This window comes from Vanacampus margaritifer, chromosome 15 (assembly GCF_051991255.1).
Source record: "Vanacampus margaritifer isolate UIUO_Vmar chromosome 15, RoL_Vmar_1.0, whole genome shotgun sequence".
Taxonomy (NCBI): Eukaryota; Metazoa; Chordata; class Actinopteri; order Syngnathiformes; family Syngnathidae; genus Vanacampus; species Vanacampus margaritifer.
The window spans coordinates 21,291,464-21,307,868 of record NC_135446.1 but is presented as its reverse complement, the minus strand read 5'-3'; the positions used below and the strand labels follow the sequence as shown (position 1 = coordinate 21,307,868).

At 45.6% G+C, this 16,405-nt stretch overlaps 1 protein-coding gene across 13 annotated transcripts in view; it reads left to right on the top strand.

Moving 5' to 3' along the window:
* The window catches only part of wnk1b (WNK lysine deficient protein kinase 1b), a 53,839-nt gene extending 38,483 nt beyond the window's left edge, over positions 1-15,356 (top strand). For 4 of the 13 annotated variants that reach the window (XM_077544339.1, XM_077544349.1, XM_077544348.1 and 1 more), the window contains 27 exons: positions 1,252-1,341; positions 1,416-1,493; positions 1,666-1,740; positions 1,882-2,100; positions 2,254-2,324; positions 2,967-3,120; positions 3,194-3,310; positions 3,375-3,485; positions 3,556-3,607; positions 3,694-3,834; positions 3,976-4,585; positions 4,656-4,957; positions 5,025-5,086; positions 5,793-5,849; positions 6,516-6,599; positions 6,675-6,711; positions 6,785-6,846; positions 6,929-7,189; positions 7,258-7,532; positions 7,614-7,689; positions 7,753-7,882; positions 8,761-8,967; positions 9,226-9,318; positions 9,944-9,985; positions 11,948-12,105; positions 12,203-12,259; positions 12,636-15,356. In XM_077544339.1, the coding sequence (XP_077400465.1) occupies positions 1,252-1,341; positions 1,416-1,493; positions 1,666-1,740; positions 1,882-2,100; positions 2,254-2,324; positions 2,967-3,120; positions 3,194-3,310; positions 3,375-3,485; positions 3,556-3,607; positions 3,694-3,834; positions 3,976-4,585; positions 4,656-4,957; positions 5,025-5,086; positions 5,793-5,849; positions 6,516-6,599; positions 6,675-6,711; positions 6,785-6,846; positions 6,929-7,189; positions 7,258-7,532; positions 7,614-7,689; positions 7,753-7,882; positions 8,761-8,967; positions 9,226-9,318; positions 9,944-9,985; positions 11,948-12,105; positions 12,203-12,259; positions 12,636-13,025 (4,011 nt within the window). In that variant the 3' untranslated portion in view covers positions 13,026-15,356. The other 9 variants (XM_077544340.1, XM_077544343.1, XM_077544346.1 and 6 more) reach the window with 9 other exon arrangements.
* The last annotated feature ends 1,049 nt before the right edge of the window (positions 15,357-16,405 follow it).

Genomic DNA, 16,405 nt, shown 5'->3' with positions numbered 1-16,405 from the left:
GCATTTAGTAAGGTTGTGAATTTAACCCCCTCTAGTCGCTTGGACGCTACAGAGCACGTCTCAGATGTCCTTCATGAATGTCTCTCATATTTATTCCTTCCAAATAATGAGTTGGGGCATTCATGCATGTTGCTTGAGACTTGCCCTGTTGTACCAGCTTTTGTAAACAGTCCAAGCCTCCTTTTGTTTTGTTTTTATGTTCTGTGCAACGTAAGTAGTATTTTGTCTGTATGTTCATATATGTCCGTATATGACGACAAGGTGTGTTTGTGCAGGTATGCCGTACATACGGTATACTTGAATACTATGCGTGTGCAAATCCAAAGTCTTTTGCCTTAATACTTTTGGTTCGCTGATTCATGATATACATCAAGTCAAATTTAACGGCTCTATTGAATTGGTCAAAGGCCATAAAGCTGCGAGACTTTGTTGATTTGTGCCCGACAAACACACCAAAACATACAACGAAAGCACGGAGGCTTCGATCAAATATTGCAATGTGCAGGTATTCATTTTATGTTGTTGTTTTTGTTTTGTAGCTTTGTGTTGTACTGCTTCGATTCAGTTCTTTTTCTTTTCTTTTTTTTGCTTTCTCTCTTTATTGACATCTTTTGCAGGGTTCAAAGGTTACAGCTGCAAGTCATCAAACCCTTAGAAAGCTGATCGGATCAGTGGATCATATTCGTCATTGTTTTAATTTTTCGTTTAGATTTTTCCGTCGTGACGTATCCTGTCCTTCTATTTGTCCGTTTGGCAACTATACTTGTTGAAGCTCCCGTTTTGACAAGTATAACGTTGTATGCAGCTTTCTAAGGGTTCTTTTTAGTCTGATAGGCCCAATTCTAATGTCATTTGAATGTTTTTATGGGACTTTGCCAAGCAGATTTGTTTGAGGAAGGAGGGTAAGAAAAGAAAATAGTGCTTGTTTGTACTTGTGTGACGCTGTAACATGCATTTTTTTTATTACTGCCATTAATTTATAACCTGCATGAGAACAAAACCCCGCCTCACGAGCCTAACCCCGATATAGTGAACGCTACAAGCTGTCCACGTAGCGTAGTGTGTTTCATACCCGGATGATGTGTGTGTGCGTGCGTGCGTGTGCATGTGTGCATACACAAGAATGAAAACGTTAGAAGTTCCTTGCGTTTGCACTCATGCATTTTCCCATCAGGAAGCCGCGCACGCATTCTGATGACGTCCTGTTTTTTTTTTTCTCCTCTCTAATTTCGCAACGTTTCTACAAAACAGGCTCAGGTTTCACCCGCCCAGCCGGCCCCAGGTTCCCCGCAGTTAGGCCCAGCGGCCTCCCAATCGACACCTCAAGGGAACCCCCAGCAGGTTAGGAAAATCTCATTCTTTATGTTTTCTCAATGCTACAAAGCCTTGCAAACGGTTTGAATTCCTCTCGACAGGTGGGGTCGTCCATCCAGTCTGTTGCATCATCATTTCAAAGCCCGACACACGTTTCCTTGCTGCAGGCCTCAGCACAGGTACACTTACTTCTGTGCTACCGATACCACATACATATTGACTTAATAACGTCACGCATGTATCGCCTCAGTTCGCGTCTCTCTTTTTTTTTTTTCTCTCTCTCTCTCTCTACGCTCTTTGGCATGCCACCCGTGTCGGGTTTGTCGCTCACTCTCTCGTCTGTGTGCTCAGTCATGTGACCTCAGCCCATCTCCCAGTATCGAACACGTTTTTTTTCTATACCAAAGTCAGCGAGCACTGGTTCAGGTAACCTCAGTGGTTGCGTGCGTGCGTGCGTGGTCCTCCCTTCTCCTCCATTTTCCCTTTGGTCCGTCCCCTTCCTGACTTACCTTTCCTTTTCTGTCTCTTCCTCCACCTTTCACCGGCTCCTCCGCCTGCTCACCTCAGCCCGGTGTCCCTGCGCCCACCTGTACTGCAATCCCAGCGAGCCTCGCTCCTCCTCCTTCGCCGCCCCCTCCCATCACCGTGCCGTCGGCGGCCTCCCCTCCTTTCCCACTTCCTGTTTCCCCTCTCTCCGCGCCCGTGTCCCCGCCATTGGCCACCATGGTGCCAATCATCAGTGTAGTCCCCGCCCCGCCCGATACTGCCACAGAAGCCCCTCCCCAGGTACTGGTCATACCACGGTGAAAATGTCCCTACTACCTGAGGTTCCGAGTAGAACCCAAACCTTTGTCAATTTAGCTGTAAATAGCTCCCAATTCTCCTAAATGTGCATGTATTTATGTCTGTTTTTGTATTTTGACCCTGTTTGCTTTTCAGTCTGTGTCTCAGCCCTTGGACCTGTCCCACTTCCAGCTGCAGGCACCCCTAACACAAGCATCCATCGAGAGGTAATAATAAACACATTATTTTGACCACAATTAAATACCCGTGAGACACACAAGTTTCCGGAAACATACCTGGGTCCAGTTGTTCAATTCTGGGTTATTTTAACCACTGTTCAAGCCCTAACCGGTAATTAACTTCTTAACCCGCCGTTAAATGTGTGTTGTTCAAAACATTATCGTGCCTTTTACGTGCCATTATCGTGCCTTTTACGTCACTGGTTAGAACCGATATATCCTTATCCTTATCCTAAAAAAAAAAAAAACATTTATTAAACTTTTTTTAATTGATTTGTTGGATTTTTTAAAAAAAAAAAAAAAAAAAAGGAGAGCAATGATGATGTCAAATCGAATGAACAATACTGAGCTCTCCCGTAAAAAAAAAAAAAGAAGAAAAAGAAAAAAAAAAAAGAAAGAAAGAACCGATATATCCCACAATTCCTCTTTTCGTTTACTTCCGGGTCGGTGAAAGAAATGGATTCTATCCAAACGACCCCTGGCACTCGCAGGGAAAAAAAGCAGCAGGAACTTTTCTGCTGACGTAGAAAACTTTATTCAATCAACGGTTGAAGCAATTTCGGAGTTTTTGTGACAAGCCCGACTCTATTTTCCACACTTTTGTAGCCCTTTTCTCCTTTTTCTTTTCAGTGGCTACTCTGAGGCTTCGGGCCACAGTGATGGCAACGAGGGCGGAGGCGGAGGCCGCCACGAGGGCCGCTCCGCCAAGCGACACCAGAGACGTTCTGTACGGAGCAGGTCACGGCACGAGAAGTTCTCCAAGGCCAAACTCAACGTCCTCAATGTAATTGTAAAAGCAAAATACAGCCCGGACGTTCCTTGTGCCAGCATCTTGATGAATTTGCGTCCATGTGAAGATTTCCAACCGCGGAGACCGAGTAGCAGAGTGTCAGCTGGAGACGCACAACAGGAAGATGGTCACCTTCAGGTTCGACTTGGATGGAGACAACCCGGAGGAGATAGCCCAGATCATGGTATGATGTCTGCTTTTTTAATACCACTGTGGGAGGACTTTAAAGTCACTGCTGTGGTCACCAGATCCAGAGCGAGTTCATCCTGGAGAGCGAGAGGGAGTCATTCATCGAGCAGGTCCGGGAGGTGATCGAGAATGCCGATGAAAAAGGCCTGGAGAGGGACGCTAGTGGCCAGGTGAGTCCAACTCAGGTGCGTGATCATGCAGTTTACGGTTCACATTTCATAGCGTTTGCTTGGATTCCAGATGAGCGGTGACATGACACAGCAGAATCCTGCTATATCGGCCCCCATGCCAGGTGATCAGCATTATTGTGCTAAATGTTGTTCCTTTGAGATGCACAAACCATCTCGAGCGTAATCAACGACCATTTTGTTTCTTTAGACACGCCACCCAGCGCAACCGGACAAGTGGTCCATTCAGCGGGCCGCAAGTTCATCGTCAGCCCCGTACCCGAGGCCAGACTCAAAGAACTGAGCCTTCCTTCTTCTCCTTTACCTTCTCCTGCACCTTCCATTGAAACAGGTGAGCATTTTCTTTGACCCCGCCCTCGTCCACCATCTGTCCAGCCTCTTACCTCAATTCGATTGCTGAATCAGTTCTCTTTCCACCCAACCCGAACTCATTGTTAATTGGTCGCGATTGCGTTTGTTTGTTTTTGGTCAGTTCCGACTGGGTTGTCCAAATCGGCAGGAGCTGTCAGCTTACAGCAAGCCTTCTTGGAGCTGCGACGGAACAAAAACCAGTTGGATCCGGGACCAAGCACCGCCCCAGCCTCTATGCACTCCAACCAGCCTCCCGTGACCTCTGACCCTTCACAGACATCCACACCTGCAGTAGAAGCTTCAGCCGGCGGTGCCGCTCCGTCTAGCTCAAACCGGGAGGTGTCAGATGTGTCTCCCACTTCGTCCTTCTCTGCGTCTCCTGCTGTGGCGACTCACTCGCAGTCCATTCCTGCTTCCGTCCCGTCCACCTTAGCCCTCGCCAGCGTTTCCAACATCCTCCCGACGATGTTCACGCCCCCTTGCACCTCCCTGGTGACCTCACCCTCCTCCATTCTGGCGGCCAGCGAAGTGCCACGCGACCATCGCTCGGTGTCTCCCACCTTGTCGGCTTCGTCCACCTCCTCCTGTGTCGTCGCCACAAGCGCCCCGCCTGCTCCGCCATCTTCCTCCTCCTCTGTTTCTTCAGTCCAACCCACCCTGGTGCACTCACAACCGCAGGTCATCGCCCAGCCCGGGCAGACGCACACTCATTGTGCGGAATGCGACACAAGGTGAGTTTTAATGAAGCTCCACCCACCAGAAAGTGAGTCGCTTATGAAGTTCTGTGATGTTCCTCTCCAGGTGTGACGCCTCCATGGATTGCCAAAGCAAGCCAGACGACATCCAAGCCCTGGAGAAGAAGCTGCGCTCGCTCTTCATGGACCTTGGGGGAGGGGTGGCGTCACCCCAAGGGGACCCGCTCCTGGCCGACGCAACCTCCGGCGCCTCGGCAGGGGAGACCGCCCCCCCGCTGGGCACCTCCGCCGCTCCTGTCAGCTCCAGCCAGACGGTCAATCCTCCTCAGCCCCCCACCACCCTGGCGCTGGGTTCGCCCACCCCCGCTCAGGGCCCCAGCACGCCTGTCTCCACTCCTGCACCTGCTGGTATGTCTTTTAAATGGCTGTCCTCAAACTTCTTATCCATTGATGTCATTTTTCTCATTTCCTCCAGTAAACTCTGCTGCCAGCTTCGTTCAGACGACTCCATCCAAAACTCCCTTATCTCGGGTACCGGTGAGTGACTTTGTAATGCGTTCAAATGGGTATAAAAATTTTACAGTGGTGCCTTGAGATGTGAGTTTAAATCTTCCCCGTCCATGTTTGTAACCCAAAACAAGAATACTATCGCAAATCATCTTTTCCCCATATAATGACTTTAATTCATTGCATTTTTGCGATGTTCTTTTTAATAACTATGCCACTCTGTAATACTGTGCTTCATAAAAATATATAGAATATATAAGACTATTTTGCTACATTTTCTTGCGCCAATTCAATGGACATTATGCAACAATATTAGTCATTCTTTGCAGAGGATAAGTATATCTATATGTATGTGTATATATATATATATATATTTTTTATTATTGTTATTATTATTTTTTTTAAGAATTGTTTGCTAGCTGCCAAATTGCTGCTGGTTGTGAAGTGAGTTGATTTAAGTTCACTGCCGCCGCTGAACTTTTTTGCTCACAAGCAAAAAATTGACTCCTATCTTGTTGGGTCACACACATCTTAAAGCACCACTGCATTGTAAAAGTTCTGAAGTTATTCTTGAATCTGAGTAGCATTGTAGGTACCGCTGCCAATCAACATTTGAAAGAAAAGCTCATCATGTATTAACACGTTTCCTCTTCTCACAACTCCTCTCGCATGCAAATTCACTGACTTTATTTCTCTCTACAAATCTCTTCTCTCCCACTTTCCTCTGTGGGATCAGGCCAGTTCTCCTTCTTCGGAACTCCCGCCATCCCTCCCTGGAGCATGTCTCACTCAGGTGTTGTTTTTGTTGCTATTTAAGAGTGCCGTACATCTCCATAATGTCACATTTAACGTTTTATGATGTCGGGGTGGAGGATGGCGCTTTGCCAGGCGAGTGGTTGAGGCGAGGGAGAGCACTCGGCAGCTCATTTGCATTGACAGATAAAGTGCAAAAGAGGCGCTCGCTGACATATTACCTGAGACGCAATGGATGGACTTTTATTTCCCAGACTGTTTTGTTTTTTGTGCCTGTCTAAAAATAGTCTTCCATGCAACCACAAGAAGCACGCGCAATACAAATGTGGGCGTCGCTGACATTCACTCGCTGCCGCTTACAAAAACCCCTGAATGATCTTAACTTAAAAACTTAAAATGATCTCAACTGCAGTTAAATTTTGCTGCGGTTCGAATGATTTATGGCATGCGTAACCGGAGAAAAATAGCTTACTGTGCTTCGATGTGCTTCCACTTGTGTATAATTTATCTGTCGCCTTTTAAAAATGATCTTACCCAATTGAATTGAATGGAAATGCCTTCAATCCATTTCAGCCTCCTCCCCCCCAAAAAATGAAAATGTGTGTCATTTGGATTTTAAAAAATAGCCCTCTGTAATATTATACTTTATGGGATACAAAATGTCCGTGTACAAACAAAAATGACCTTCTTTCTTGTCTCTGTGCAGTCCCAGCAGCCTCTGGAGGACCTGGACGCTCAGCTGAGACGAGCCCTGAGCCCCGAGAATGTCCCAATTAGCACACCCACGCAGGTACACGCACACACAATCACACACCTTTTATAGATACGCTTCTAAAAAAAATGGTGTCCTCCGTGTTTACTTCAGGCGTCCCACGGTGCCGTTCCTCTGGTGGCACAAGCAAGTACGTATAGTGACTTGCACTTTGCAGGTCTGTTGTGACTCGTACCTTATTTAATGTGTCGGCTTCCTTTCAGCTCCCTTTTCTCCGGACGAAGCTGCTGCTCCTCAAAGTGGAATTCAACTTGGGAGATTTCAGGTTTGAACACCTCAAAGAAAGAGTTTATCCCGCCTCCTGCTTTCTCGCTCTTATTTTTTTGAATATTCCCGACGTTGCCAAGGTGTCACTGGCCACTGAAGAATCTCCGAAGCAATGTCGGACCTGCACAGAATCCTCCTCATCCTCTTCCACCACGTGCTCGTCGTCCTCGTCCTCGTGTCTGTCCAGCCCGGACAACACGCTGCACAAGGACTCTTTGCTCAGAGTGGAAGGAGCGCGTGGAGATGTGGTGGATGGACTCCCCAGAAAAATGCTGGCCGGGTCCCAACGCCCTTCGCCTCTCCCCTCGCCAAAACCCACCACCACCATCGGACGCTTCCAGGTAGAAAACTCGTCATTACTTTTATCAATTTCGATTTGAGTGGTTCACCCGTTTGTGTTTGAACGCAGGTCACCACCAAGGCGGAAGCCAGAGTCGGCAGGTTCTCTGTCAGTCGGGCCCAAGAGCGGAGCGCCGAGCCCGGGCCGAGTCCGCCGCCCGCTGCTCACGCGGCCAACGGACCCGCTCAGCCTGGCCACGCCCCCAGTCCAGACGCCGCCCGCAAAGTGTCCCTGCCCAGTCCAAACAGCGGCAACTCCTTCAACAACTCCTACATCAGCAGCGACAACGACTCGGAATTCGAGGACGAGGACTTCAAGCGGGAGATCAACCGACTTCGAGAAAAGTCAGGCCGCGCTCGCGCACTTCCTGCGGAGACTTCCGGTCGCCAAACTCATCTTATTTTTGTTATTTTTTATTCCACCAGACACTTAAGTGAGATTCAGGCCCTCCACTCGCGCCAGAAGGACGAAATTGACGGTCTGTTCACCAGGCTGGGAAAGGTAAGCCACAGTTAGTGGAAACGTGTCAAAATGGAACAAATGACACGTCCGTCCACGGCGCAGGTTCCTCCGGCCGCCGTCCTCCCACCGGTCATCGCTTTGGCCGGCAGGCGAAGGCGACTCACCAAGAGCAAATCCACCAAATCGTCCAGAACCAGCTCCTCGCATGGTAGCAAGAGTCCACTTCAGCCAGGTGGGCTGCTTTACTAATTCAACACTCACTTCACCGGACCGACAGTGGATATACAAAGTCAACCCGTCACCTGTAAAATTCAATAGATTTTTTTTTTTTTATATCTTGTTGGAAAAAAAACAAAAAAAAAACATAAATCAAACATAAACATGCTGAATATGACATGTTCAGCTCCTGGTAACACAAACACAAATGCCACGGATTAACGTCCTATAACTTCATGGACTTCACGACACAATGCATTCGAGGATCAACATATACTGGATATGCAAAACGGGGTCGATATTAACGCACCCTGAACTCATGCAGGCAAAGCGTGTTGCGTTTATGTTCTGTTTATTTTTTAACATATTGACAGTTATTGAGCTATTTAGGGCTGTCGTGCAAATAACCAAAATTTGTGTATAACTGACGCCAATTGTTTTTAAGTTCTATACCATGATTTTATGGGTCCGGCCCACTTGCTAATATATTTTCCTCTGGGAGTTTGACACCCTTTGCTTCAAATAGTGACTGGTGTGTTGGAAATGTGAAGATCATTAAAAAAAAAAAAAAAAAAAAACGGGCATTTGAACACGGGTGTGAAGACTTTGAATATCCACCGTATTTTCACCAGCGTCTTTTATTTCGAGTCAGTGCAAGCATTTAACGTTGTGTATGTGTTTACGTGTGTCTGCTTGTTTCCACGTGCGCGCGGGTGTGTGCGTGCTGCCACAGTCTCCAAGCTTGAACATTTCTGACGGCCTTCCCTGTCTGTTTTTCCCGTGTGTCTGCGTGTGTGTGTTTTGGACGCTGGCTGTCTGTGTGGGTGCGCGCACGCTCCCTTGCCGCTCGCGCTGCCTCCTCGCCGCCCCCCCCCCCCCCCTGCTGTTTTCCAGGCGGCGCTCGGTCGGCCCAGAGCGTCCCCGCGTTGTGCCCCGGCCGGCTGGCCCAGCTGGCGGCTCCGGAGGGCGGCGGCGGCGACTGCGGCGGCGACTGCGGCGGCGAGCGGCCCCTCAAGGCGGCTCCTTCCAGTGACGTCCTGTGTTCGGCCTACACCAGCTCGGCGGCGCTGTCGGTGCCCAGCTTATGCGCTCCCACCCCAGGTAGGCGTGAGAAAATAGCGAGCCCGGCGGCCGTCGCCATCGGGATCAAAGCAAGCATGCTTTTGTGTCGCGACTCACTTTCAACACACTGCTCACCTTTTCCTTTCCTGGAATTCGCTCTCTGTGATAACTCGATGCCTTCTGTCCCATCTCTCTTTTTGTTGCACTCTTCTTCTTCTTTTTTTTTTCAATCCCTTCCCATCTCCTCCTCCTCCTCCTCCTCTTCACCTCCCCCCGCCCCTTCATCTCCTCACTCAGGCTGCGTAAAGTTCAGCTGGGGTTCCGAGCGTTTGGCCTTCAAGCCTGGCGGCAGGAGGACGCGCTTTCTGAGTACGCCGTGCTTGGCTCTTTGTGTGTAACGCTTTCATTTCTTTGCCTTTCGACCCGTCGTATTCTGCTCTTTCCTCTTTTTTCCCGTTCTTGTACAACCATCAAGTTCAAATCTCCTTAAGAGCAGAAAATCGTCACAAATTTGTTTTTGGATGTTAAATTAGCAGATTAATTGTATTTTCTTGACTATTGCATATTTCAGTAAGTGGATATTCTCAGTGTGTTATATGATCATTTTTCCGTGATGAATGTAACACTTTGGAGTGCTTCTGAGCTCTCCGCAGCGCAAACCTTCTCCTCCCCCTCACACCATATTTACCACCTCCGTTTTCTCCCTCAAAATCCGAAAACGGAGAAAGGCCGACTTGGCTCACAACCAGCAACTCATTGGATTGATCAATTCTGTTCCTTTTGATAAATGTCAATCTAATATTGAGTTTAGGGCTAAGCTTTGGCGAGGGCTCAGGATCGTTCATTTCAGTGAATGCTGAAAATACGACACGGGTTGATGTCTCGGTGTCACAAAATAATTTTCCTTCATCTTAAGGCCGTATCTCACCTGAGATTTATATCCGGACATGTTAGCGGGTTTTAACTGTCCACTCTCTCCCAATCCTCCCATTCTTGCTTTCTGGGTGCCGTGCAGGGAAGATGGTGAAAAAAGTCTGCCCCTGCAACCAGCTCTGTAGTAACTATCGCTCTTCTTTTTTTTGCTCTTCCCTTCTGCTTTCCATCCATCGTCGGCATCGCTTTCAATTCACTTTTTTCAGCGTGACAAAAGGCTGAAGTACTTGAATTGACCCGATGCATACGCATGCACCTGCAAGTTAACCTGAACACTTAAAGCAACACTAAGGAACGTTCAGTTTATGTTGATTATGGCGCCACCATATGGACAAAAGTGGTAATGTTATGCCTGAAGGAAGACCATATTTCCCACGAGGACAAGCGCATTGCGTCGTTTTTTGAGCTCGAGCCAAGCCTATGTTGATCCTTGAATGTCCTTTTATTCTGGTAGCTTTTTATTTATTGTCTCCTCAGACAAAACTTTTCAGTTGTTTTGCAGCTTCTGCCAGGAAAGCAGAAATCGTGCGCCGACATTCAAATTAACTTCCGTCTTTGTAAGGAATGAGGGAAAAGGGGGACGTGACGTATGCCATCAAGCAGTCAGCACAATTGTCGTTTTTACAAACGATAGACGCGCTCAAGGCATGGCAAAGATGCCGTTCGACTCGTTTGAAGTCCGCGTTTCATCAGAAGAGTTATGAAAATATTTGATTAAGCTTGAAAGGTTCCTTAGTGCTACTTTTGTGGTCTTTTTTTCTTAATCCTCACCCTTTTACACTTTGAAATACATTACCCAGAGTTGTGTTTGATTTGTTGTCTGTGTTGCATTTTTTTATTTCATTCAAACGTCTTAATGTGCCAGTGATCGAAACAAATGCATTCCTACGTAGGACTGAACAATTAATTGAATTGAAATCGACGTAGCAGTTTGGTAGAAGGCAATTCTGTCAGCCGGTGTAGGCTTCTCTTTTTTTTAAGGTATATTTTAAGTATTTATTTTGTGTCTGGATAAGTTCAGTGCTTAACTCTTTCACTGCCAGACGTTTTCAGAAACGGGTTGTCCCCACTGCCAGCCGATTTAAGCATTTTGAGTGATCTTTCAAGGTCCACAGAAAATGTTGTGTTTGGACTATGGAAACATAAAAGATTGGACTCTCATCTTTCATCAGAAAAAAAAGTTTGTTTCTAGCTTATTCCGTTCTTCAGTAATCAACAATAGAAAATGGTAACTTTCACCGTGTCAACGGTGCAGCTTCGGCGTCAACCTCCTTGTCACCATCATCATCGCGGTCATCATAATGGTGCACTTTAGCACTGGTTGATGCTTCTCCTTTTCCCAAAAAATCGATCAAGCGTGGTCTGCTTCTTACCGTCGGTCGCCATTTTTCGTCTCTCCTCAATTCTCGTCGACTCCTCGACGCTCTCGCCCCGCCTGGCCTTTTATACTACCGACGCCCACCCGATCTTGTCAAAAGAGAGTCATCGCTGCCCTCTAGGGGCCAAAAATAGTCATTAGGCACAACAGACAGACTGGAAACTTTCACCAGACATGCGGAAGGGTTTCCTCTACCCGTTTCAAAAAAATAAATAAATAAATCATTGGATGACGTCTTTTGACGTCATTGGCAGTGAAGCGTAGGTTTTTACTTGACGTCTTTAAACGTCAGTGGCAGTGAAAGAGTTAAGAAATGCAGTCCATAAGTTTACATGAAACGTTGAAATGAGGAAGTCACAGATTTGTTTCCGTTATTGTGTTTTATTAACTTAACTAAAGTAGATGAACTAACTTTGATATTAATTCATTTGCATTTATTTGAGGTTAAGTCTAACCTATAATAGCAAAATATTTATGTATAATCTGATATTGTTTCCTGTAAAACAGATTAATTGCTTGCTTTTGTTTGTTAAAAAAATAAATGCGAGGATGGCCTTGCAAAAAAATGATAGCACATTAAATTGCAATCGTAGTGTTGGGAAAAACAAAATCACAATTCGATTATTTTTCAAAATTGTTCAACCCTACTAACAAGTCCTACTTATCGTACCGTTGTCCAACGTCTCACTGTCTCGTCTTGTGCTAAAGGGACCAACAGCACCAACGCAGTGAGCGGTTCTGGCCCCCTTTCTCAGAGCCAGGGGGGCTCCCAGTGTCTCAACATGTCGGCCCCTCACCAGCGCAAAGGAACCTTTACAGACGATCTCCATAAACTGGTCGACAACTGGGCCAGAGACCTCTCACAGGTTTTTATTTTATTTTTTTTTTATATTTTTTTTTGCCCCGCTCCAATCGTGTTAGTTTGCATGTATACTAAAAGATGGTTTTGTTTTGATTATCCAGGGAAAGAAGAGCACCAAACAGCTGCAGCAGGCGCCGGCACAAGGGCACAGCTACGAGGTGGGACCAAAACACACCTTGTGAAAAAGTGCCAGTAGTTGACACGCCCCTCAAAATGGTCACGATCATTTGCAATATCAATAGTTCAAACTGCACACCAATATGAGATCCTAGAACACGTCCTCATATATTATTTGCTTGATAGAGAACAATTCTTCAAAAAGGAGGCTTTGAGATGTTTACATGTTGTAATTTACTGTCAAACATTGAATTACACAAAAACATAACTTGAAACAAGCACGCATCTTTAGCTCAGAATTGCCAGCTAGCTTGATGCTAACAAGCGATGTGCTGCTAGCAATTAGCATCCTTGCAGCAACCGTAAAAGCAACGGATCTGATCCATACGTTGTTTTGGATGATGTCATCGTCTTTAGGCGATCCAGTCGGCCAATCTGGGCAGGAAGTTCTCCGCCCCGAGCCAGCTGTGCCCGGGCAGCGCTGCCGCATCCGCCCACCTCCCCTCCAACCCGACTACCTCTCTGGCCTCCCGTAAGGGCTCGCTGTGCCAGCCGCCTACCTCCCCGGCGCCGCCCCACCCTCAGCCACCTCCGCACTTCCTCCCGTACGTGCCCGGCCCAGCCTACGCCGCGCAGTGGTCCGGGCCCGCCCACGGCCTCTCGCCGCCGCACGCCGGCCCCCTGCTGGTCAGCGCCTCCCAGCCGCTCGGCCCTTATGCCGCCTCGACGGGCGGTCAGGGGCCCCTGCACGCGTTCATGCACAAGTCGCTCAGCAACCCGGGAGGACCCAACATGAGGACCACGTAGGGGTCAGCGCGGGGGGGGGGGGGGGGCTGATTGGCCCGAGCGGACTCCGTGAGTGAAGAAGAGGACGTTTGCCAAAGAGGTTCGAGCGCGCGTGCACTTGAAACGTGAAACCTGAGCGAGCACAACAACACTGAAGAGCACCTCCAGTTTGCTGCTGGTCTCTGCTTGTCGCTCTTCTAGCTAACGTGCAATTTGTGGATGCGAAATACAAGAGTCGCTCTGAGCATTCGCCAGGATGCAAATAGGAACACAATTGCTAGCGTCAAAGCAATAAAACGAGAGACCTTGAAAAAAGTGACCTTCAGATCAACATTTTGCGTCGTTTCTATTTTTATGTCAAGATTCCTTTCAGTTTTCTTTTTTGTTGCACGCACATGCCTCATTTTTGGCTTTTTTCTTCTTCTTTTTTTTTTTGGATGAATGTTGTTTATAGTTATTTTATTTAAAAGGAAAATACAAGAACGCCTCGTGTGCGTGCGTGGGCTGTTCTACGCACACGTTTTTGTGTGATGTGTAAAAAACAACACTGTGATTGTTATTGTTTGTTAGGAGTCATAACAACAATTTGGAGGGTGGGCGTTCCGTTTTCTCAACTCACAAAAAAAAAATAAAAAAAAATTGCCTTAACCGACAATTCAGCCACCAAATGACCTCCAAATGTTTTCATTCAAACATGACATGCTAGCTACTTTTTTTTCTTTTCTTCCGCAGTACTTATTGACGACACTTTAAACTTTCCCAGTTTGCCCTGTTAGATGAATGTGAATGTACAAAGCAACTGTTTGAGTTTGCTTCCTAGTGCCTTGCTTCACTTCCCCCCCCCCCAAACACTGGAGAGCGCACGAGTTTGTCCGAGTTTTGGGAGGACGTAACGTTCAAGATGGCGACTGTATTGTTGGAAGACGGCCATGCTTGTGTTTTGCTTGTGTTTTGTGACTTGCCTCCGTGCTGTGATGCACTGTTGCTCACTTACATATGTTCAAATGAGGCCACTTGAGTTTATGTTGCCTTTAGCTGAGAGTCCTCAAATGACACACGAATGAATGAATGCAGAATTGGGCAACCTAAATGGCTATGAAAAGTCTACACACCCCTGTTCTAAAGCTCAATTTGACCTTTGTGTAAAACTCATTTGAACATTTTTTTCAATCTTTTCAAGAGAGGACGTAAAAAAAGAAAAAGAAAAATTGTAGTTGCACAAGTGTGCACACCCTCTTTCAATATGGACATGGCTGTGTTCAGTCAACCCATCGCATTCAAGCATGTTAATGTTATGTTAAATGGAAGATGGCACTCACCTGCCACTATTTGAAGTGCCTGTGCTTAACCCTAAATTTCAGGTATTCTAGTAGGCTGTTTTTGACTCTTTTTTTTCCTTTGCTACTGCTATTTTGAACTTTTTCATAACTTCCTCCACATTCCTGTTTTAAGTGGGTGTGCTTACATAACTACAATTTTATTTCCTTTTGAAAAGATAACAAAAAATGTCAAATTAATAGTGCAAATGTTTCTTTTTTTTATTATCTTGATCTAATTTTTATGCAAAAACCAGGGGTGTGTAGACTTTTTTTTTTTTAAATAAACGGTCTCTCCCTTAAACCACAAAAAAGCCAGACCATTTTGATCCTATTTTGTGATAGAGGTAAAAACAAAAGAAAAAGATTCCCCAAGCCCGCTTTTCGTCAACAATGCAATTCTAATTTCTTATCACATTTGATACCTTTATTGTGTAGCAGGTTTGTTTCCTCCTCCCAAAGCTGCAGTTTTCAAGAGCAACAAATTGACTTTACTGTGAAGTTGTACTGCAGGACTTTAACTGTGAAAAGCTGGTTGGTATTGTGAATGTTCCTGTATTAAAGTGGGGTGAATCAGTCTTTATCACAGTGCAGTTTTAAGGATTTAGCTCAAATTTAGGGGCAGATTCTGTTTGTGTGCCATCGCAGGACTCACCCCCTCCTCCAGTTAGAAGTAGTCCATTTCTTTTCTTTAGCTGTCTGGTGTAGTCTCAAGAACAGAAATTTTGTGTTCCCGTTCTCCGATGTTCTTATGCTGACTTAAAAAAAAAAAAACAACCCCAAAAAAATCCTCACATGTTTTATCTGCTGTTTTATTGTGTGTAGCAGCACCTAACTCTCCGTGGTTTGTTTTCTCTGTAATTGACACAAAAAAAAAAAAAGGTTGGATGTGAAAAATAAACACATGGGGTCATCAGCAGCCTTTAATGGTATGTTTTGCACTAAGTAGAGAGTGTTGAAGCTTCATATTAAAACAAATACAATTACATTTGTTACTTTATTTGTAAAGACTTAATAAAAGTTGTTGAAAAATGAATGTCAGTGACTGGGATTTAAATGCTGTATTATTTTGTGGCTTTTACTGCTGTTGTGTTTTAGGTCACAGTTGGTGCATTGCAACATGTTAAGGAACTGCAGGTACACTAAAGGCAAACACCAAAGGTTATGCTTTTCTTCATTTTCCTCGTCTAAATCAGTCATTTTCAATTTTACTCAATTGGCCTGCATATAAAGTCAATTTGTTCAACTATACCAGTGACATATATTGACAGGCAGAATAATTAAATGTACTTCCTCTAGCTAGTGGTTCATAATTATTATTATTTTTTACATTTTTGTATATATTTTTTTAAAATAAGAAAAATTTGTGAGTCAACATGGATGACTGGTTATCACGTCCGCCTCCCAGTGCAGTGCAGATGCCGTGAGATCGAACCCGGGATGTTTTGGCTCCAGCGTGAGGATAAGCGGTTCAGATCATGGATGGAAAAATAAGTGGTTTGTTTTGAAACACTGGTTTACCATTGTAGTTGCAATACCTTTCTTGTCCACACGACGGCAGCAAAACATGAAATCATACATTTACTACTAAGGAATCAAATGAAGTCGCACTACTGTGTGGTTTAGTTTAGAATGGTCATTACAGGAGAGAAATAAAACGATTGTTCATTCATTTTTCCTTACCGTTATTGCTTAGAATGTTATGGCTTTAGTTAACTACAAATCTAAAAAGTAATTTTACAACAAAGCCTTGTAAATTTGACTTTATTGCATTGATTTAGCTGTGTGTGTGTTTTTTTCCCCCCACGTGTTCTGTCACTTTTTATATCAGTTATTAGCCCAGCCAGGCCATTCTAATATATTTTAACTTCAAAGTTTTGTCAAGACAATATAATAATATGATACGTTTGCGGTCTTAAATGAGAATTGTGCAACTTCACGGTGCCTTGAAGCGAACACGGCAACAGCTGAGTGTCCTTCAGTCACCCCGCATCGTAAAGTCACATTTGTTTGTGTACATTTGCTGTGTTTGTGTTGCGCTTCGCTCTTTTACACTTACTTTAGCACATACAGGCCGTGGAATGG